General features: G+C 42.4%; 1 protein-coding gene across 4 annotated transcripts in view; it reads left to right on the plus strand.

The window, feature by feature from the left end:
* The window catches only part of LOC132540451 (uncharacterized), a 53596-nt gene extending 31880 nt beyond the window's left edge, over positions 1-21716 (plus strand). The window contains exons 8-20 of one of the 4 annotated variants that reach the window (XM_060198184.1): positions 355-379; positions 1633-1704; positions 2329-2361; positions 6219-6298; positions 6971-6995; positions 8151-8218; positions 10115-10139; positions 11294-11361; positions 13195-13348; positions 14521-14585; positions 15009-15036; positions 18070-18123; positions 19373-21716. In XM_060198184.1, coding sequence (XP_060054167.1) covers positions 355-379; positions 1633-1704; positions 2329-2361; positions 6219-6298; positions 6971-6995; positions 8151-8218; positions 10115-10139; positions 11294-11361; positions 13195-13338 — 540 coding nt within the window. In that variant the 3' untranslated portion in view covers positions 13339-13348; positions 14521-14585; positions 15009-15036; positions 18070-18123; positions 19373-21716. Of the gene's footprint in view, positions 1-354; positions 380-1632; positions 1705-2328; positions 2362-6218; positions 6299-6970; positions 6996-8150; positions 8219-10114; positions 10269-11293; positions 13164-13194; positions 13349-14520; positions 14586-15008; positions 15037-18069; positions 18124-19372 lie in introns of those variants that run through there. The other 3 variants (XM_060198183.1, XM_060198186.1, XM_060198185.1) reach the window with 3 other exon arrangements.
* The last annotated feature ends 1800 nt before the right edge of the window (positions 21717-23516 follow it).

A 23516-nucleotide genomic window follows, 5' to 3' on the forward strand; every position in this document is an offset into this window, starting at 1 on the left:
TACTTGGATTCTTTTAAAATTGAGTTTCACTTATAGAACTATGACTGCATTCATATTAGACTATAATGGTAAATGTTGTCTGCTTGGTTAGTAATAGTAGATGAAAATTAGTAGTGGGATGAGAAATTTTGCTCAAGAGGATTTACCTGATGGAATTAAAAGTATTGTGTTATGCATGTATCAGTGGACTTGAGATGAGGATCCTCTAAGGAAAGCTCATGCCTTTCCCTGGGGTCTGCTCTTGCTTGGTAGGGGCCAATTTGCCTCTATTTGGTTTGGAACAGTCACCTACAGATCAAATACACAGGACACAAGATGCTCAGGTGCTCACATTGTTTTCTGTTTTCGTTGCAGGTAGCACATACTTCTACCTCAAAGAGTAAGTGTTCTGGGCTTACACTCTTGCTGAGGACAATGTGAGGTCTTGGTTGGGGTGTGGGGGGTGGGCAGTCAGTGCTTGGTGGTGTCTTCACTCTGGAGAGCCAGCCTGGTCCCAGGTCTCTGGTAGGAATGGTGGTTGAGGAGGTGAGGAAATAGCACATTTCTTATGAAAGTGATGTTCAGACCTCTCAGTCCATGGAGACATATATTCTCTAAAATTATTTGCACTGGAGGTGGGTATCTCTACTATTTCTCTAGTCATATGAGTGTTTGTATACATAAAAGGGAGTCTGAGAAAGAGAGTACAGAAAACTAGAGATGTATGTTTCTCCAGGTGAGTTTTCTATTACTTCTCTGCAGTTTCTTGTGTATCACAGGCCCCACCCAACTGTGATCACCCTACACAGCTTGCCTGCTCTAATTGGCACTGTGTTGTCCTCAACACACTCCCACCTGGAGGGCTGGGTATTCTAGCAGCCAGCCAACTTCTAGAGTGTTGTTATGCAGCATGAATGAGTAAGGTCTGATTGCCTATTGGAATGAAATTGTCATCTCAGTGTGACTCGCAGTGTTCATGGCCTGGCTTATTGACCTGTACTTGTCATTTATTTGGGTTCTGAGTCAATGTGCAGTGGAGTCCCAGCCTCTTTCTGATAGCCTTGAAGTGCCTGAGCCTGCAGAGATACCTATATTTCTCAGTGTAAGGGTCACCTCAGTGCTCAGTCAGTGTAGAAATAAAAATATTTCCCCATAAATATTACAACATTCGAGTGGAAATGAACCTTGGTCCCTGGACACTTTATCCCCAGTTATAACCATAGTTGTTGGATGCACCATGAACATCTTTGCCTTTTAGAAGCTGAACAAAGAAGAATGAGAATTAGGGAGGCCAATTATTTTATTTTTTAACTAGAGCAGGGGATTGAACCTGGGACTTTGGAGCCTCAGGCATGAGAGTCTCTTTGCAGAACCATTATGCTATCTACCCCAACCCTAATTTAGTTTCTTGATAATATGTCCTGCTTTGCTCTAAGTAGACACATTTCTGGCAATCACACATACAGGATGAGAAGAAAATTAGAATTTGGTGTATGATTTGCTCGGTGTCCAGGATGCAGCACTACTCTTGCACCTCTCTTGTGCACCTGGGCTAGCAAAATATGTCCTGAACCCTTTTCACCTCCTCCTTGAATCCTCCAAGTGTTAGAACAGCACTAGCTATATCCTGACAGTTCTTCTTTGTCTTCTTAGAGCCACTGAAGAAGCGGTTTATAAAGGTGAATCTACGAAACCAGGCGAGAGATGGAAGACTGAAGGGAACTGAGAAGGTGAGCTTTCCCTTCCAATTAGCAGGAGAGGACTGGTCTTCCTGGGTCGTTTCTTTTCCAATCAAGTTCAGATGATCCTGACCCTACATATTGCAGAGGACAGGTACAGTATCCAGGTGGGAAGTACTGTGGGAGCGTTTCTTGCCAATTATGGCTGACTCCAGAGAACACTTTGCCCAGGAACACCTATCCTGAAGGCATCCTTGGCAGGGGTCCTTCTCCTCTAGGGCAGCCTTTCTTGGTGGGGTTAGAAGTGGTCAGTTTTGTCCAGGTGGCCTTTTAATTCATTCCTTGCTTAGTTCCTTTCCACATCAATCCTCTGACTTGCTCTGTTCCCTCTGAGCACAGATTTTCTAAAAACCTGGAACAACAGAACAACTTTGTGCAGGGGGCTGGAGGGATAGCATGATAGTTATGCAAAACATCTTTCATTCTTGAGTCACCTAAGGTCCTAGGTTCAATCCCCAACATCACCTTAAGTCTGGTAACACACACACACACACACTCACATACACACTCACATATACACACACACACACACACACACACACACACACACACAATCTTGTGCTCATTGCACACCTTGTGTCTGAGCTCATAATCTTCCTTCTGTAATTGCAGGTGGTGCGGATATCTAAATTATCGAAAGATGGTAAGTGTTCTAGTCACTCATCCTTCAGGGAAAACTGGGAAATCCCAGTAAAACAGGTCATTCTGACTATGAGACCTTTGTATGATGTTATAGGTGTGATGAACAAGGACCACCATGTCCTTTATCTTATTGGGAGAATTAATGATTTACAGTACATACAGTTGTTTATACATGTGTAAAATTTCTCAATTTTATTCAAAACACATGCCTAACCTAGATCCTGTCCCACCATCATGCCCCAGGATCTGAAAGGCTTCTCCCTAATGATTCCTTTGCTTTGGTGCAATACATCAAACACCATCCAGCTTCTGCTTTGTGTTTCCCCTTTGTGTTCTTATTTCTGGACTTTATCCATGAGTGAGTGCATCCCATATTCATCCTTTCCTTTTTGGCTCCTCACTTAATGTGATTCCTTCAAGCAATATCCATTGTGAGGTGGCTAATGGGAATTTTTCATTCTTAATAGCTGTGTACTTTTCCATTGTGTACATATACCACAGCTTTCCTACTACTTCAGCTGTTATTCGACAGCTAGATTTCTTCCAGGTGTTGACTGTTATAAATTGTGCTGCTGAGAATATAGGTTTACATAGATCTTTTTGGATGAGTGTGTTTGAATTCTTACAACATTATCTCCAGGAGAGGAATTGCTTGACTATAGGCTAGGTCCACTTCTAGTCTTCTGAGAGTTCTCCAGACTGCTCTCCACAAGGTTGGACCAATTCACATTCTTACCAGCAGTCAAGGAGGGTTTCTTTATGCCCCACAACCTCTCTAGATTTTATTTCTACCATCCATTGTGATGTATGTCATTTATGTTGGAGTGGAGTATCATCTCATTGTCTTTATTTGTATGTCTCTGACAAACAGTGACACTGAGCATTTTTTTCACATGTCTGTTGTCCTTTTGGGTTGTTTCTTTGGTGAATACTCTGTTCACATTTTGTCCTCTTTTCTTTTTTATTTTTTGGATAGGCTAATTTAGTTTTTTGTGGCTCAGTTTGGAGAGCTCTTCATATATTTTTGTTGTCATCCCTTTGTCTAATATATGGTATGTAAAGAGAGAGCTATTCTGGAAGGAGTCTGGTTTTGTTTGTTTGGTTTTTTGCTGTGTACCTTTTCAATTGATACAGTCCCATTGATTTTTTTTTTGTTTTTGTCTTCTTTGTAAGTGTACTTGAGTTGCTAAAGATGCCAAAAAATGTTAGATGGAGAAGAGTTCTACCTATATTTTCCTCTAAGTATTTGGTACTTTTTGGTCTGATATCCAAGACCTTGGTCCATTTGGAGTTTACCTTTTTGTGTGGTGAAATGTAGTGTTTCAGTTTCATTCTTCTACATGTTTCAAACCAAATTTTCCCAACACCATTTGTTGCAAAGATTCTCCATTTTGTATTTGAAGCCGCATTGTCAAAAATGAGATTTCTATAGGTGGGGGCACATCACCTCTTGAATACCTTCTTACAGGTATCTACAGCCATTAGTAGGAGGGGCTGTGCTCATAAAGTACATTGTTTATATATGAGCAGTTCATTATATTGAGTGATCCCTCAGCGTGAATTCATCCAGTATCACTGGAGAACACACTCATTTAGAGAAGAAAACTCTGTTTCTAAATATTGGGTTTGATTCTATGGTACAACATTATTTAATATTGAATCTCCCTCCTAGTGGCTTCTGACATTCTCTTAATGCTTGTTGAACATGACTGTAATGCAACATCACCTGAAATATGATTTAGAGAGGAGAAAAGGGGCTGGGAACAGTCACCTGAGTGAGGCAGAGTTGTCTAGGCAGCAGGTCAGGCCCTTTGATCCCCATCCTGTGCACTTTTCACACTTCCACTCCCTGGGAGAGTCTGAATCTGAAACCAACAGCAATTCTGACATGAACGCCAGCCTTATGTGAGGCCTTGCAGAAGCTGAGTGTGGTCACCGCATCCATCAAGCATCAACCCTTGTTTTCCCCTTGGTGTTGCTTCACTCCTGCTCTGCTCCCTCCCAGTCCTGTCGGTTGAAGGGCTTTAGATGGACCCTTTGCATGTCAGCAGAAGGTCAGGCTAGGCTCCTTCTCTGCTGGGGAGCCTCTGCCTTAGCCAGTGCTGAGGAACCTAAGCAGAGAGCAGCCTCTAGGCAGAGCTAAGAGGGTTCCAATCCCCTCTTCCCGGGAAGGATTAGCATCTGTCCTGAGGGAATGTTATCAAGAACATGCATTGGGGTTTTCTCAAAGGGTCACTGACCACCATTACTGCTGTCACAGGGTCCCTGTGGTCAACCTGAAATGAGAAATGATTTGGGGGGGGAAATGGCTTACAGGGTCCTTGTTGTTATAGGGATGCAGTTTCTTATCTTCCCAGGATGCTGTCTGCACATCATTTCCACCACAAGCCCAAGAATTCTTCACCATCATGTCCTGGGTAGCTGACGCCCTCTCCTCCTACACCATCTCCACCTAGGCCAGAGATTTTTGCTCAGCAGCAATACACCTAATCCAGCCACTTTTCCTCCTTTGTTTCTCACTTCTTTCTTGACTTTTTTTTATGTACCACCTTTAAATAAGATCATCTAGTATTCATCCTTCTCCTTCTGTCTTATATGACTTACCATGACTCCTTCCAGTTCTATCCAAGATATGGACAAGGAGAAGACTTCATCATCATTCAGTTATATGTATGTGGGTTACTTCTCTTGACTACTGTAAGTAACGCAGCTGTGAACACAGGAACACATATTCCCTTTGAGTGAGTGTTTCATGTCCTCTGGATGTATGCCTAGGTGCAATATTGCTGGATCATAAAGTATTTCCATTATTTGTTTAAGCGTTCTGCTTTTGATAAAAGCTGCACTCGTATGCATTCCTACCAATAGTGCACCAGGGTTCATGTTCATTATATCAAAGTGGGTATCTTTAAAATTCCTTAAATATCATTTATCTCAAATCACATGTGCAGTCCCCCAAAATGTTCTCCCCATCTCCTTTTCCATACACAGTGGGATTCAATTTGGAGCAGTTGGTATGTCAGTGGTGTGCAGCAAAATAAATGTAATTTGAGCTAATTATGCTTAGCACAATAAATAACAACGTGAAAGAAAACTACTGGTTGGTTTTGTTCATACGTGGAATATTGAGACTTGAAAACACATAAATTTTCAAACAAATAAACAAAAAGCAAAACAAAGTCTTTAATATCCTATGTCCCTACTACTTTTTGAGGCATGTGGTGATGAACTTTGGGTAAAAGAAGGCATAGAGCTTTGCTAGAAGTTGTGGTGTGGAATAAGTCTGCTGTAATCCTATTTAGCAAATTATTTTTAAATCATTAAAAAAAGTTAAAAGATATTAAAAAATAAAATGCTTGTATTTTTGAGACAAGTTGCTCGTTTCCCCCTAACTTTGGTTTTGTGACCAGGTTATTAACTATAGTCCAGGACAAATTATAGGATTCTTAAAGCAGAATGATTTAGGGAAAGAAGGGATACATAATGCACAGCAGGTCATGGTATCCATGGATTCCAAGGTGACAAAATCAGGAGAGTGAACACTAGGCCCAGCATCGACTATCTTGAGAAGGTAGTTGGTTCAGTCTTGATGTGGATGAGGAGGAGGTGACTGGTGTGGCTGCTGTGTGCACTTAGAGATACCACTTCATTGACTGAAGAGCAGAGTTTCCTCTTCACCAGACCTTCTTGGAAGGAAGGAGGCTCAGAAATGGCCAAGTGCGTGATTATAACTAACCACACCCCTACAGTGATCTGTTCATGACAAGCTCTCTGCATAATTTCTGAGCTGCAACAATGGTGACTGTCACTCTGTGCTTCTAGTTCCCAATAGGTGATTGTCACTCTCTGTGCTTTTAGTTACCTTCCTGGATTCAGATGAGGACAGCAGTGGATGCAGTAGTGACAGTTTATCCCATGTTTCACTACCTGGAATGGAAGTAAGCTCACCTGCCTGTCTGGGACATACTGTTCTCTCCTTGAATTCTAGTATTAAATGAACTTAATTGTTTAAAATATGGCAGAGGATGACTGGTAGCATATAGGTTGAGCACACATGTTGCTATGTACAAGGCCCATGCTCAAACCCTTGGTCCCCACACGTATGTGGGAAATATCACAAGCAGTGAAAAAGTGCTGAAGGTGTCTCTTTGTCTTTTCTTGTCTCTCTCCCTTTACTCTCAGTTTCACTGTATTACCAAATAAAGGGTGGGAGGGTATGGAACATCACTGTGGGTGTGGTGTATTCATTGTACAGGAACCAAAACTCAGTGATAACATTGGTAGCAAAATATATATATATATATATATATATATATATATATATATATCAGTGTGGTATCTAGATATTTAATATGATTTTTTATTTGGAATTGAGGATATAAGATGATGACTTAAAAGTACTTTTCTCTCTTTGGGTTAAAAATAATGCCTCTCTGCTTCAGTAGATGTGAGACATCATCCCCTGGAGAAGGATCATGCATTTCCCTAGGGAGTGCACTTGCTTGGTTGGGTGCTTGTTCTCTTTGGCTTGTGACAGCCACCAAGGGAACAAACAACACAGGACACAAAATGCCCTAATGCTCACAGTGTTTTCTGTTCTGCCACTGTAGGCTCCAATCACCTCCACCACATTCAGTAAGTATTTTGAGCTGACTCTCTTGCTGAGGACAAAGTTGGTGCTTATTCATGCAGTGCACCCTTCGTGTCTTCACTCTGGAGAACCAGCTTGGCTCCGGGTCTCTGTGGGGAATTGATCTTGGGGAGGTAAGGAAATAGCAGATTTCTTGAAGAGAAATGTGATCTGTATCAATTCTTACTAACTCTATATATTCCTTATATTTGTTTACATTAGTCTTAGACATTATTTTTAGTATTTATAGTTACAATTGTGAGAGTCTGAATGGGCAAAGATATAGATAGAGACCATGGAGAGGGAGATGTTGTACTTTCCCGGATTCACAATTGCTAGTGTCCTGTCTGTTCCCCTGTCCCTAGCATACTTCCACATGCTACATACAGCAGCCTCACTAACTGGCAGTGCCTCCACAACACTGCCACCTTGATGGGGGTGGGTATTCTAGCCACACTTTTGAGAGAATTTTATGAGAGGGTGAGGCCTTACCACTTAATGGAATGAAAACTGTGACCTCAGTGTGTCTCCCAATGCTGGTGTTCTGGACTAGTGGCTTTCAATTGCCATTCAGCTGGTGTTTGAGTCACTGTGAATCAGAGTTCTCTGTGACAGCCATGAAGTGCTGAAGCCATCAGAGACCCCTAAGACATACATTATAAATCAGAAGGTCATTCATGCCTGTGGTCAAGTAATCTGAGCAGAAATAGCATTTGTTCACAGATTTTTCATTAATCAAGTGAAATGCATCTAGAACCCATGAAATATTCTGGATCCTATTCCAGGAAGTAGAGGAACTTCATAGGACGAGGTGGTCAACCTTTCTCCATTTTTGGTCACTTAAGAGCTGGTGAAGGGAGCTGAGAATCAGGGAGATAGTTCAGTGTGTTGACCATATAATTGGCTTCTCTGTCTAAAGTCTTTTTATCAGGCAAACCACAAACCCCCAGGATAGGCACAACTGGAATTTAATGTTTGAGTGCATCAGTAGCCAGGTTGATATTTACTCTTGCCACTTTTGAGCAGTTTGTACAGAGGGTGTCAACATCCAAGTGTTATCCTCTTCCATATGTATCCTCCAGCTATCAAAGCCCCCCAATAACCCTGACCAGCAGCATCCATGTCTTGATAGTTATTCTGTGTCTCCTTATTGCCACTAGCTGAAGAGTTGCGACGGTTGAATCCAAGTTTCGAGACTGGTAAAGGTGAACCTCAGTTGACTACCATGGTGAGCTGCCTTTTTCATTTTCTCCTGAATTATTTCCTTTCCAGTCAAGTTCAGATGAGTTTGAAACTGCACATTGTAGATGACAGATAATAGTATCTAGGTGGGAAGTGTTGAGGCAGAATTTAATGTCAGTGATGGCTGACTCCAGAAAACTCTCTCAGTACAGGAACTCATTGTGGTGACACACCCTATGGTAGAGGTCCTTCACCATGTTGTTTTAGAGTGCTACCATACTGGACTGACTGGTCTTGAGTAGAACATCCCCAACATTATTTTTATGTAGATTTAATTTTTTAATTTTTATTTATTTATAATAGACTTAAATTTGTGCTTAATTTTTATTTTAAAATTTTATTTATAAAAATGAAACACTGACAAAAAGGGTACAACTCCACACAATTCCCATCATCAGATCTCTGAATCACACCAGCTCCCTGGATAGCTTTCCTATTCTGTATCCCTCTGGGAGTATGGACTCAGGCTCATTATGCGGTGCAGAAGGTGGAAGGTCTGGCTTCTATAATTGCTTCCCCACAGAACAGGTGGATCCATACACGCTGCCTGTCTCTCTCTTTCCTAGTGGGGTGGAGCTCTGGGAAAACAGGGCTCCAGGACACACTGTTGCGGTCATCTGCCCAGGGGAGTCCAGTTGGCATCATGTTAGCATTTTGAATCTGGTGGCTGAAAGAGTAATTAACATATAAAGCCAAACAAATTGTTGACTTATCATGAACCTATAGGCTGGAATAATGCAGATGAAGATTTTGCAGGGGTCGTGGGTGGTGTTTCCATTGGTAGATTAGTTAGGAGTCCTGTTTTTTATTTTATAGTTATAATCCAAAGGGCTTATGCCTATACTAGATTTCTTTCTTTTTTCTTTCTCTTTTTTTCTTCTGAGCCTGACATCTGATATGCAGGTGGATTAAAGTTATTGTCCAGGGAGATGATGTCATGGCTGTAAAAAGGACCAGAAAGCTGGATCAGGGAAGAGAGTAGCTCCCAAATATGGGAAAGTTGTATAAATATTTTTTACTGCAAATCTCATCAATTTTATCCGATCTGGGGCTCATATTCAACTTAGGAGCCTTGTGACCTCTGCATTCCTATAGATCTAAGCTCACATTGTGGTCATGAGTAGGAATGTTACAAGCTGCCCCAAATGCATGATCCATCTTCTTCAGGGGGAAGACAGAGTATGTCATCCAGCCTCCCTTCAGAGGATGGAACATTCTCTGCCACTGTTGATCCAAGTTGAGGGCAAGGTTCTATGGGGGCCCACAGAGGGGTCTGTTGTGTTATTCCTGATCGAGATAACTGGTAACAATGGAGAGAGGGATTTATTTGAGGTCAAGGCCCATCATATCTGTTTGGGAAGCTTAGGACTCCCCAACTAGGGCCCCAGTTGATGGCATCTCCAAATTTTATCCCCCACAAGCATGGGGGGGATTTTCACAGACAGTGAAACAGTGTACAAGGTGTCTCTTTGTCTCAACCTGTATTTTTCCCTTTACTCTTAGTTTCAGTCTACCTCACCAAATGAAGGTTGGGGGAATGGAATATCATTATGACTTTACTTGCACTACTAACCAGTGATAACCCTGGTAGCCAAAAAACTGTGTGGTGTATATAAGTTTACTATTTTTATTTGTATTTGGAATTGGAGGATATAATATGATGACTTAAAAGTATTTTTGTCTCTTTGGATTAAAGTAATGTCTCACTGCTTCAGTAGATGTGAGACATCATCCCCTGGAGAAAGATGATGCATTTCCCTAGGGAGTGCTTTTGCTTGGTTGGGCCCTTGTTCCCTTTGGCTTGTGACAGCCACCTAGGGAACAAACACACAGGACACAAAATGCCCTAATGCTCACAGTGTTTTCTCTTCTGCCATCGCAGGCTCCATTCTTCTCCACCCGAAATGGTAAGTATTCTGGGCTGACTCTCTTGCTGAGGACAAAGTTGGTGCTTATTCATGCAGTGCACCCTTGGTGTCTTCACTCTGGAGAACCAGCTTGGCTCTGGGTCTCTGTGGGGAATTGATCTTGGGGAGGTAAGGAAGTAGCAGATTTCTTGATGAGAAATGTAGTCTGTGTCAATTTTTACTAACTCTATATATTCCTTATATTTGTTTACATGAGTCATAGACATTATTTTTAGTATTTATAGTTACAATTGTGAGAGTCTGAATGGGCAGAGATATAGATAGAGACCATGGAGAGGGAGATGTTGTACTTTCCCGGATTCACAATTGCTAGTGTCCTGTCTGTTCCCCTGTCCCTAGCATACTTCCACATGCTACATACAGCAGCCTCACTAACTGGCAGTGCCTCCACAACACTGCCACCTTGATGGGGGTGGGTATTCTAGCCACACTTTTGAGAGAATTTTATGAGAGGGTGAGGCCTTACCACTTAATGGAATGAAAACTGTGACCTCAGTGTGTCTCCCAATGCTGGTGTTCTGGACTAGTGGCTTTCAATTGCCATTCAGCTGGTGTTTGAGTCACTGTGAATCAGAGTTCTCTGTGACAGCCATGAAGTGCTGAAGCCATCAGAGACCCCTAAGACATACATTATAAATCAGAAGGTCATTCATGCCTGTGGTCAAGTAATCTGAGCAGAAATAGCATTTGTTCACAGATTTTTCATTAATCAAGTGAAATGCATCTAGAACCCATGAAATATTCTGGATCCTATTCCAGGAAGTAGAGGAACTTCATAGGACAAGGTGGTCAACCTTTCTCCATTTTTGGTCACTTAAGAGCTGGTGAAGGGAGCTGAGAATCAGGGAGATAGTTCAGTGTGTTGACCATATAATTGGCTTCTCTGTCTAAAGTCTTTTTATCAGGCAAACCACAAACCCCCAGGATAGGCACAACTGGAATTTAATGTTTGAGTGCATCAGTAGCCAGGTTGATATTTACTCTTGCCACTTTTGAGCAGTTTGTACAGAGGGTGTCAACACCCAAGTTTTATCCTCTTCCATATGTATCCTCCAGCCATCAAAGCCCCCAATAACCCTGACCAGCAGCATCCATGTCTTGACAGTTATTCTTTGTCTTCTTATTGCCACTAGATGTACAGTTCAGAAGGCTGAATCCCAGTCTTGAGAGTGGTGTAGGTGGACCTCAGCAGATTGACATGGTGAGCAGCTTTTTTTTTTTCATTTTCTCCTGAATTATTTCCTTTCCAGTCAAGTTCAGATGAGTTTGAAACTGCACATTGTAGATGACAGATAATAGTATCTAGGTGGGAAGTGTTGAGGCAGAATTTAATGTCAGTGATGGCTGACTCCAGAAAACTCTCTCAGTACAGGAACTCATTGTGGTGACTCACCCTATGGTAGAGGTCCTTCACCATGTTGTTTTAGAGTGCTACCATGCTGGACTGACTGGTCTTGAGTAGAACATCCCCAAAATTATTTTTATGGAGAATTATTTTTTTTACTTTTTTATTTATTTATAATAGACTTAAATTTTTGCTCAATTATTGTTTTAAAACTTTTACTTATAAAAATGAAATACTGAAAACATAATAGGATAAAAGGTGTACAACTCCACACAATTCCCATAACCAGAACTCTGAATCACATCCCCTCCCCTGATAGATTTCCTCTTCTTCATCCCTCTGGGTGTATGGACTCAGGCTCATGGGGTGCAGAAGGTGGAATTCTGGCTTCTATAATTGCTTCCCCACAGAACATGGGCATTGGCAGGTGGATACATACTCCTTGCCTGTCTTTCTCTTTCTCTAGTGGGGTGGGACATATTGTTAGTGTCATCTGCCCAAAGAAGTCCATTTGGCACCATGTTAGCATCTTGAACCCATGGCTGAAAGAATAATTAACATATAAAGTCAAACAAATTGTTGACTTATCATGAACCTAAAGGTTGGAATAGTGCAGATGAAGATTTTGCAGGAAGAAGGGGTGGGGTTTTGATTGGTAGATAGTTATTATTCCTGTTTTAGTTATATTCCAAAGGACTTATGACTATACTAGGTTTTTAAATTTTTTTTTCTGAGCCTGACTTCTGATATGCAGGTGGATTCAAGTTATTGTGTGGGGAGATGATGTCATGGTTGTAAAAAGGACCAGAAAGTTGAATCAGGGAGACAGTAGCTTCCAATTATGTAAATCTCATCAATTTAGCCCATATTCAACTTAGGAGCCTTGTGACCTCTGCATTCCTATAGACCTAAACTCACATTCTGTGGTCATGAGTAGGAATGTTCCAAGCTGCACCAAATGCAGGATCAAAACTTCCTCAGGGGGAAGACAGAGTATATCATCTAGCCACCCTTCAGAGGATGGACCATTCTCTGCCATTGTTGATCCAAGTTGAGGGCAAGGTTCTATGGGGGCCCACAGAGAGGTCTATTGTATTGTTCCTGATCGAGATAACTGGTAACAATGGAGAGAGGGATTTATTCGAGGTCAAGGCCCATCATATCTGGGAAGCTTAGGACTCCCCAACTAGGGCCCCAGCTGATGGCATCTCCAAATTATATCCCCCACAAGCATGGGGGGAATATCACAAACAGTGAAACAGTGTACAAGGTGTCTCTTTGTCTCAACCTGTATTTTTCCCTTTACTCTCAGTTTCAGTCTATCTCACCAAATGAAGGTTGGGGGAATGGAATATCATTATGACTTTACTTGCACTACAAACCAGTGATAACCCTGGTAGCCAAAACCTGTGTGGTTTATAGATGTTTATTATTTTTATTGTATTAGGAATTCGAGGATATAATATGATGACTTGAAAGTACTTTTCTCTCTTTGGATTAAAGTAATGTCTCACAGCTTCAGTAGATGTGAGACATCATCCCCTGGAGAAAGATCATGCATTTCCCTAGGGAGTGCTTTTGCTTGGTTGGGCCCTTGTTCCCTTTGGCTTGTGACAGCCACCAAGGGAACAAACACACAGGACACAAAATGCCCTAATGCTCACAGTGTTTTCTCTTCTGCCATCGCAGGCTCCATTCATCTCCACCCGAAATGGTAAGTATTCTGGGCTGACTCTCTTGCTGACGACAAAGTTGGTGCTTATTCATGCAGTGCACCCTTGGTGTCTTCACTCTGGAGAACCAGCTTGGCTCCAGGTCTCTATGGGGAATTGATCTTGGGGAGGTAAGGAAATAGCAAATTTCTTGATGAGAAATGTGGTCTGTATGTGTTATTTCTTACTAACTCTATATTCTTTATATTTGTTTACATTAGGCTTAGACATTATTTTTAGTATTTATAGTTGTTACAAGTGTGAGAGTCTGAGTAGGTAGAAATATAGATAGAGACCATGGAGAGGGAGTGAGAGGGATATTTTGTACTTTCACAGATTCACAATTGCTAGTATCCTGTCTGTTCTCCTGTCCCCAGCATACTTCCACCCACTACACACAGCAGCCTGGATCGGGTGGGTATTCTAGCTATACTTTTGTACTACACTTTTTTTTGAGAGGATGTTATGCATGGGTGAGATGTGACCACCCATTCATGAAAAATGTGACCTCATTGTGTCTCCCACTGTTGGTGTTCTGGACTAGTGGCCTTCACTTGTCATTCAGCTGGCTTTTGAGTCACTGCGCATCAGAGTTCCAACCTCCATGTGACAGCCATGAAGTGCTGGAGCCAGCAGAGACCCCTAAGACATACATTATAAATCAGAAGGTCATGCCTGTGGTCAAGTAATCTGAGTAGAAATTGGAGAGCTGTGGAAGGAAGCTGAGCATCAGAAAGATAGTTCAGTATGTTCTTCATATGAGTGACTTCTTTGTCTAAAGTCTTTTTTAAAAAAAAAATATTCCCTTTTGTAGCCCTTTTTAATGTTGTGGTTTTGGGGTTTAATGTAGTTATTGTTGGATAGGACAGAGAGAAATGGAGACAGGAGGGAAAGGCTGAATGGTAGGATGAAAGATAGATACCTGCAGACCTATCTCACTGCCTGTGAAGTGAACCCCATACAGATGGGGACCCAGGGGGTTGAAATGGGATCCTACACCATTCTGGGTCCTTTTTACCACATGTGCTTTACCCGTTACTGCCCGACCCCCTAAATAAAATCTTCTTCTAATCAGGCAAACCACAAAACCTAGGATAGACAGTACTGGAATTTGTCTGGGTGTGTCAGTAGCCAGGTTGATATTTACTCTTGTCACAGCTCTTTTGAGAAGTTGGTACAGAGGGTGTCAACACCAAGTTTTCACCCCTCCCACATGAATCCTCCAGCCATCAAAGCCCCCAATAATCCTGAGCAGCAGCAGCCATGTCCTGACAGTTGCTCTGTGTCTTCGTATTTCCACCAGATGAACAAGTCAGAAGGATGAATATACATTTGGAGACTGGTGAGGGTGGACCTCAACGGACTGAGGTGAGTTGCCTTTTTCACTGGGGGAAGTCTTTTCTCCTGTTAATTTCCTTTCTAGTCAACACTGCACATTGTCCATGACAGATAACAATATCTAGGTGGGAGTGTTGTGGGAGAATTCCATGTCAGTGATGGCTGATTCCAGAAAACTCTCTCAGAACAGAAACACCAATTGTGGTGACACATCCTATGGGAGGGGTCCCTCTTTCCATGTCAGACTTTCCTCCTTTGGTTATGAATGTTTTCATGCTAATCTAACTGGCCTTGAATCACACATAACCAGAGTGCACATGTATTCTAGTTTGCTTTTGGTCTATGATTATACAGTAATCTCCTATATGGTTTCCTAACCAACCTGAAAACAGAATTCTTATGCACACTGCATTCCTTTTGTTGAGGCTCACAGTCTTCTTTTTGTTGTTACAGGTGGCATCATCATCATCCTCCAGTGATGGTAAGTGTCCTGCAGCCACTACCTTTCATGGTAAACTTAGTGTCATTAATCTAGAGACTCATTCTGACTGAGATCTTTGAATCATGTTAGAGATCTGAGGAAAACAACCATCCATCATTTCTGTTTGCAAAAAAAAAAGCCTATGTAACTTTAAGAAAGTGGTTTCACTACTAGTGTTGTCACTACTAGTGTGCTGACCTGCTTGACTTTGAGGGTCCATGTGTGGTGGTGAGAATAACTGTTTTTTTTTATGTTTTTAATTTTTTAAAAATAATTATTCCCTTTTGTTGACCTTGTTGTTTTATTATTGTAGTTATTATTGTTGTTGATTATGTCATCATTGTTGGATAGGACAGAGAGAAATGGAGAGAGATGGGGAAGGCAGAGAAGGAGAGAGAAAGATAGATACCTAAAGACCTGCTTCATAGCTTGTGAAGCGATTCCCCTGAAAGTGGGGAGCTGGGGGTTGAACTGTGATCCTTAAGCAGGTCCTTGCACTTGGCACCACCTGCGCTTATCCCACTGCACTACTGCCCAACTCCAGTGGGAATAATTGTATGTATGTGTGCCCCAATGACTACTAGAGCCTATTACTACAATTCCAATGTTACCTTCCTTAATAAGTTATTCCATCATTATTGTGGGGGTACATATATGTGTGGACATTGAGTGAAGTGTAGAATTAAATATCTCATTCAAAGGAATGATTCATGAGACACAAAGGAGGTATCAAGGACAGCAAGTCCATGGTGGCATGGGTCCTAATGAGTAAAGGTCATGGTGGCAGAAATGTCCTCATGCCCTGGGCCCAGCACTGAGGCTCTTAGGATGGACACTATGACCTCTCTGAGTAAAGATGAGGCAGGAGCTGTTTTCTTCCATGGCTCCTGAGATCACTGCAGGGACATCTTCCTCAAAGATGGATACAGGAGTTTCCTTTACACTCATCATCATCTCCATTAACTCTATGATTAACCAAGTCTTTCCTCAAAGATGCAGAGGTGAGGGGCTGGAATTATAGTCATGTCTCCCTTCCTCCATATAGCCCTCCAGGACATGGACATCAGAAATGAAGAAGGGTGGTAGACAGGAAAATAGGCTCCCAAATATATTTTCCTTTGTGTCATTCCAGTGCTACTTTCTTTTGGCACCTCCTCCTAGAAGTGCCCTGAGAATGAGTCCTTGTCTACACCTGTTGAGCCATGTTTTCTGTCCCAGAAATAAAGTTACATAAATGAAATGTCTTATCCACATGGTTAGGGCACTTGTAGAATATTCTTGTGGCAGATGAGTTGAGTGTGGCATGGAGAGTGAGTCGAACAAACTGTGTGGGATTTTTTTAAATTAGCGATTTAATAATGACTGACAATATTGTAGGATAAGAGGGTTACACAATTCCATGCAATTCCCACCACCAGAGTTCCATATCCCATCCCCTCCATTGGAACCTTTCCTATTCTTTATCCCTCTGGGAGTACGTGCGAAAGACCTTTATATGGGATACAGAAGGTGGGAAGGCTGGCTTCTGTAATTGCTTCTCCACTGGACATGGATGTTGGCAGGTCAGTCCATACCCCCAGCCCATTTCTATCTTTCCTTAGTGGGACAGGGCTCTGGGAAGGTGGAGTTCTAGGACACATTGGTGAGGATGTCTGCCTAGGAAAGTCAGGTTGGTGAAATGGTAGCATTTGCAACTTGGTGGCTGAAAAGCATTAAAATATAAAGCAGGATAAAATGTTTAGTAGGTTGGGGTCTTCATGTTGGAAGAAGCCAGGAAGTCCAATTTAGCTATATTCTGATGGTCTAGTGACTTGAGTAATTTTTGCCTAAGCAGGACAACTGATTTACAGGTGGGGCAAAAAGTATTATCTGTCTGGTTGGGGATTATTTTAGAGCTAAGTAGGTCTTTGCTATCTTACCTGTGCCTGAGAATAGCAGAAGTTGAGCATTAGGTGGCTGGTCCCTGTGTTCTCTCAATCTGGATGCTCCTAGGCACTGATACTATGTGTGAGCACAGCAAGGGCAGCAGTGTATCTTCCTCATCTCTCCCCAGCTGTGCTTACCTGCACATCCCAGTACATGTTTGATGAACACACCCCTGAGTTAAAACTACTTCTGTGTGGTGTTCCCTCCTCTGTTTGTCAGTGTGTCAGGTCCCACACAGAGCTGGGCCCACCCTAGCTATCACCCAGCTGAGGCTGACAGGGTGATGTCCTGAATATGTGAGTGTCCCTCTGCTCTCAGACCAGTGGCCTGACCATGTCCAGAGCATGTGTGCTGTGACCACCCCTCTCTGCACATAAGTAGACTACTAGCCTCTTCACTGGCCATAGACCTTGATGTTCTATTTTTTTTCTAGAAATAGAGTCTTTGGCATGTGTCCTGGTGTGGCATGATCATAGCAGGTTATCAGTCTGCTCTACAGGAGAGTCATGAAGGGGAGTTTATGTCTTCGGCTTAGCTGATCACTACATCTCTGCTTTCTAGTGTAGCAATTGCTTCCTCATGCTCTTAATGAATTACTGAATTGAAGTATCAGGTGACCTAAACTAACCATCACATTTCCCATTACACATTCACATTTCAAGTAATACAGGGTGTAATACATATAAAATCTCTATATGTATGTGTACTATGTGTGGCACCGAACTTGCTAAATGTTACATATTGACAACAAACACAAATAATTATTTCCATCCTCATTGTGTGTTATCTTGGAAAGCACCATTGAACACATATCCTGCTCATTGAAATCCTGTAACTCAAGGGTAGCCATAGAGTTGGAATTCCAGGTGACACATTTGGAGATGAGAGCCTTCATATTCCAGTGGGAAGGAGGGTCATAAGAAGTGGAGGGGGTGATTTCTTACCCTTTCTCAGATGTGATCCATGAATTACAGAAGGGCTCTCATCCATCATTACAGAAACAGTCTGAGAATCTGGGGTGATTCTGTGTGAATCAACATGGTTTTAGCTAGAGTAGAGACAGAGTCCACTCCAGTAACCATCCTATTCATGTTTGTGTTTCCAAAGGTTTGGCTTTGGAGAGTTCAGATGATGAAAGCCTCCATGACTGAGAGACTCCAGGTAGGAACAACAATTGAGGGTGGTTCCATTTCCATGGGGGAGGGCACTGAGTGTCATGTGCTAGTTAGAGACTCATTGTGGGAGCTGTGACTTTAGAGAGATAAATTGAAGATGTGTGAAGTGTTTTTCTGCTTATCCCATTGTAGTCATTTAAGAGAAAGTAGAATTCTGCATCTGAGCATTGAGAGTACTACATTTGAAATCATATTTCCTTTTTTTTTTTTTTTTGGTAGCTATTTGTGATGTTTCCAAGAAGGTCACAGTCCTATTTACTTCACAACAGCCAAGGCCCAGGGTCTCTGCAATTGGTGGAGAGAGGGATCTGTTAGAGGTCTAGGCCCATCATATTTGTCTGGGAAACCCAGGATTCCCTGACTAGGGCTCCAGATGATGCAGTGGCCTGGTAGTGACAGTCTCTTGCCCTTATCCAGCTTTTGTAGTGCTTACATTATCTGACAGGCTTAGACTTAGAGTTGATTGAGGGAAGTGAAATAGGAAGTAGGTGAGTGTATCTAGGTCTAAGAAAATATTTTATCTTTTTCAAGATCTTAAGGCTACCGAGGAAGAAGTGATACTTGTTCACGCTCTGGAGGCAGACCCTTATATCATTCTAACTCAGATATCTGGAGACACCACTTGGTACTGCGTGATTCACATAAAGAATGCTTTTTTTTTTTTTTTACTGTGCCTTTAGATCCAGAGAGCTGATTTATTTTTGCCTTTGATTGGGAGGATGATATACAAGACAGCACCAGCAATTAACCTGTTGCCCAGGGTTTAGAGATAGCCCTCATTGTTTTGCCAGAACTCTAGAAATGGATCTCACACAGATCTGGCTAGAGGGGGCCTTTATAGATGATCTTATTTGTAATTTATCTCAAGAGGACTCCATTAATAACATTATAAAGTCTCTTATAGGAAAAAGGAGTTGGGGATAGACAGATTACAGACTATTAGAGGGATTCCTAAGCCCCAAATCAAGGCCGAACAGCATAGTTTCCTTGGTCTCACAGGGTTCAGCCATTTCTGGACACCCAGTTATGGAGTCATGACCAGGCAATGAATCCCCACCTTGGGGGCCTCCTGAGTCAGAGGCTTTTACAGAGTTAAAGCAAACTCTCCTCAGTGGCCCTACCTTGGGAATTTGCAGCTTATTTATATGTTGCTGATAAGAATGGCCTAGCTGTAGGAATATATGTTCAGATATTAGGCTCTGAGAAGCATCCTGTTGCCTGTTTTTTTCAGACAGTTAGATGGTACTGTGCAAAGATGGCTAGCTGCCTGAGGGCTCTGGCAGCCACAGCACTCCTGACAGCAGAAACATCCAGAATCTCACTGGGCCAACAGCTTGAGGTTTTTCCTCCATTCTAGGTCTGTAGTTTGATAGATTCAGAGATATTTATGGATAACTGATACTTGAATAACTATTAGGCTATCTTCCTATGCCACCTTCCCTCCCCCCTCCGCTGTCATAGCTCTCTCTTAAAGTTTGTAATGGGTTAAACCTTGCTACTTTACTACCAGCTCCTCGGATTTTAGGACATAAGTGTACACATATAATTGCTCATACTTATGCCAGCAGGCAAGACTTAACTGTCAGACCCAGAACATATATGGTTCACAGATTGCAGTAGCTACATAGTCAGTGGTGAAAGGAAGGCTATGGTTTCCTCAACTGAACTTATACTCAGGTCCTCTTGGAACCTCAACCCAGAAGGCTGAGCTTATAGCATTAAATAGGGCACTTAGCCCAGGAGAGGACTGTTGCCTAAACATATATACTGACCCCGAACTATTCCTTTATGCTAGTCATACCTCCACAGCTATATGGAAAGAATTTAGAAGGCTGACAGGGAAATATTCTGATTAAATATGATGAGGAGATTTTAAAATTACTACATATAGTCCACTTACCCCAGAAAGTACCTATCACACACTGCTGGGGACACCATCAAAATGGTGTAAGTGTGGTCTGTAATGGAAATCACAGAGAAGGTTCAGAGACCAAGCAGGCAGCCACTAGGACTCTACCTTTGGCACTAGATTTAATTCCTAGCCTAAATCTAGATACTCAGCCTCAGTATTTCACAGAAAATGATGGTTGGGCTCAAGAAAATGGAGGAACCAGAGTTGCTGGATGGTGCTTGGTAAATGATCAATATTTTCTTCCCAAAGCTAATCAATTAGTGGAAGATAATCAAACACATGCATGATTTATTCCATTAGGGGGAAAAGTCATTCTTATGGCCTCTCAGCACTTGTTCACAGGCCCTGGACCAACTTCTCTTGGTCCGGCAAGTTTTCCAGGCATACCCCACTTTTTCTTATAGTACCTCTGGAGGCCTTAAACTTAATCTAGTAAAGCCAGTTCAGAGAAAGGGAGCAGATCCTGAGGTAGATTGTCAACTGGACTTTGTCCATATGTCTCCCTGAGGAGGGGGTACAAAGTTCTATTGGTATTAGTAGACACTTGCATGGAACAGGTCCAAGCTTTCCTAGCCTGGAAAGAGAGGGCAACTAAAGTTGCCACGGTTTTATTAAAAGATATTTTTCTTTTTTTTAATTTTTAAAATTTTTGAATTTTTAAAAAATTTTTATTTCCCTATCATTGCCCTTGTTTAACATTGTTACTTGTTATTGATGTCGTTTTTGTTGGATAGGACAGAGAGAAGTGGAGAGAGGAGGGGAAGACAGAGATGGGGAGAGAAAGACACTTGCAGACCGGCTTTACAGCTTGTGAAGCGACTCCCCTGCAGGTGGGGAGCTGGGGGCTAGAACCGGGATCCTTACGCTGGTCCTTGCGCTTTGCGCCATGTGAGCTTAACCCACTGTGCCACTGCTTGACTCCCTAAAAGAAATTGTTCTTAGTTCTGGATTTCCTGGGAGGTTACAGATGACAGTTGTCCATCATTACAGCCCAGGTCACTCAGGGAGTAGCCAAAGCCATAGGAATTAAATACTATTTACATATAGGGTGGCAGTGACAGTCATCAGGCAAAGTAGAAAGCAAGAATAGGACTTTAAAACCCCATCTGGCTAAGTTATGCCAGGAGACACAGGGTAAATGGCTTGCTTGACTACCTGTATCTCTTCTTAGGATTCATAATTTGCCTCACCTAAGGATGACTTGTAGCCCATTTGAGATGGTTTATGGTAGGGCATTCTTGAATATAGATTTGATAGTAGACCCTGAAACAGTAGCAATGACTAAACAGAGCTCCAGTGCCTCTTGCACAAATGGGGAAAAGTACCTCAAGAAGGGAAAGATCCTGGTTCTCTAATTGTTCATCTTGGCCAACAGGCTTTGATCAAGTTCTGGCCTAAAGGACATCCTTAAAAGGAAAAATATCGTTGAACTCCCAAGTGGCAAGATCCTTTCACAGTGATTCTTTCTACCTCCACTGCAGTGAATGTCCTGGGGATCAACAACTGGATCCACATCTCCAGAGTGAAGCTGCCTCCTATTTGCACACAAGCTGCTCCTGAGACATCAGCTAGGACAGTCTCCACTCAATGTCCTACAAATATGACTTAATACACTATAGAACCCCTGGAAGGACTTTTTTTTTCTTTAAATAAGATAAGACAAAGACTATATGAGTACTGACACTGTATTGCCACTAGTGCTTTAAATCCTGGGTTGCTCCTCTATTCCCTTCTTTGCTTTACTGTGGGGATGTCTTCTAGCATTGATCTCTATTGATCTTGGTGATTAGTCTCACTTTTCACATCTGCTCTGTTGGGATGGGTCCCAGTGGCTGGGTATTTTGTTCTCGTGGGATTCTGAAGACCATGGGAAGCCATTCTCTGTATCTCAGACTATCTATGAGACACATTTATGCTAACTCTAGTCATGATCCCATGAAAAAAGGGACCCCTAAATCAGCCTCATAAGAGCTGCCATGCAGCTGGGAGCTTTAGTCTGAGATCCATACCTTTGGATGACTCCTTTGACAGACATTCTTAGTCAGCAGCCTGTGCACTATTAAGAGCAGTCTGCCCAATGGTTTCCAAAGTGAGACAATTTAATGAGAGAGTTAGGGTGGTTACCACCTTATGTTTGCAAGCATATTGTTGTGCTAAATGCATCAGATTGATTCACTACTGATTGGTGTAGCAGACCAGGCATTGGGCCAGCACCGAATGGAACGGAGAGCTGTGTGGAATGAACGTGGTCATGGTTACCACCTGGCTGGATGGACAGTGCACTCTAAGTTTTACCTGGGTCCAAGGTAGATGTAGAAGGGAGTTGCCACTTCCTCCTAATCTGGACACATTGTCTGTTGCTGTGCTAGGTCTGTCTTTCACTGGTATGGTCATCTAACCTTTTTCGTTGCACCTTCAATAGGAATACAAGATGAGGGTATGCATGGCTTCCAGCCAGCAGAAGCCATGAGTTGCATTGGAAGATGGAGCCCCAGTAGCCAGCCAGACCCAGCTGATCTGATTTGCACTCATTGTGATCAACACACTACTTACTAGGATTCAGACCCTGGACTCCACTGGACCCATTTACATGAAGGAGATATTTGGTGAGAGAAAAAAATACTCTGGTCTTGTTTCCTAGAATGCAAGTGTGATTACTGCTGTCGTCATGAGCTCCAGAGGTCACAGCACAGTACCGCGGACTCTAATGATCCTTTGAATGATTGCTGAGGGAGAGACATAGGAGATACTGCTCAGATCACCTCCTCTCTCATCCAGACCCCTTTTGCCTTACTGGGGGATTAATGCCAGCACAGCCTGCATCAGCAGCCCCTCAAGTAGTACCAGCATCTGCTACACCACTTTGTTCCTCTCTCTTTCCAAATGCTTAACTTATTTCTCCCTTTTGTATTTTATAGTGGGTATATAATTTTAAGAAAAAGGGAGGGGGGGCATAAGGAATAGAATGTCTTGCTAGTAATATTTCTTAAGTTAGCATTTTATAATAGTGTTTATGGAATTCCCAGTTGTCACAGGTACAAGCCATGAGTGGTGATCAGGCAATTCCAGATACCTGAATGGCTATTGTTCTTCTTAATGTCTGTGTGGGCCTAGAATTTGTTGCACTTTGTCCATTAATACTGATCATACTCTTCTTCTGTTTCCGCCCTTGTTTTTTTAACCTCCTAGCCCATGCCACTCCCACCTTGTGGCCCTCATCTTCCAGATGATGTTTCATCATGTTGACTCCATTTTATCAGAATCCCAGACAATGCTTCAGCCTGTTACAAAGAATCACCTCTCTAGGACCTCACCCTGATAGGGTTGGGTTAGGGACAGAACAAGCATGTCTAGGAGTGTGGATCGACCAGGCGACGTGCCCCTAGCCAGCGTGAAGCAGTTACAGAAGCTCGAAACTCCCTCCTTCAGCACCCCAAAATAATTTAGGGTCCACACTCCTAGAGGGG

The sequence above is a fragment of the Erinaceus europaeus genome, chromosome 9 (assembly GCF_950295315.1).
Source record: "Erinaceus europaeus chromosome 9, mEriEur2.1, whole genome shotgun sequence".
NCBI lineage: Eukaryota > Metazoa > Chordata > Mammalia > Eulipotyphla > Erinaceidae > Erinaceus > Erinaceus europaeus.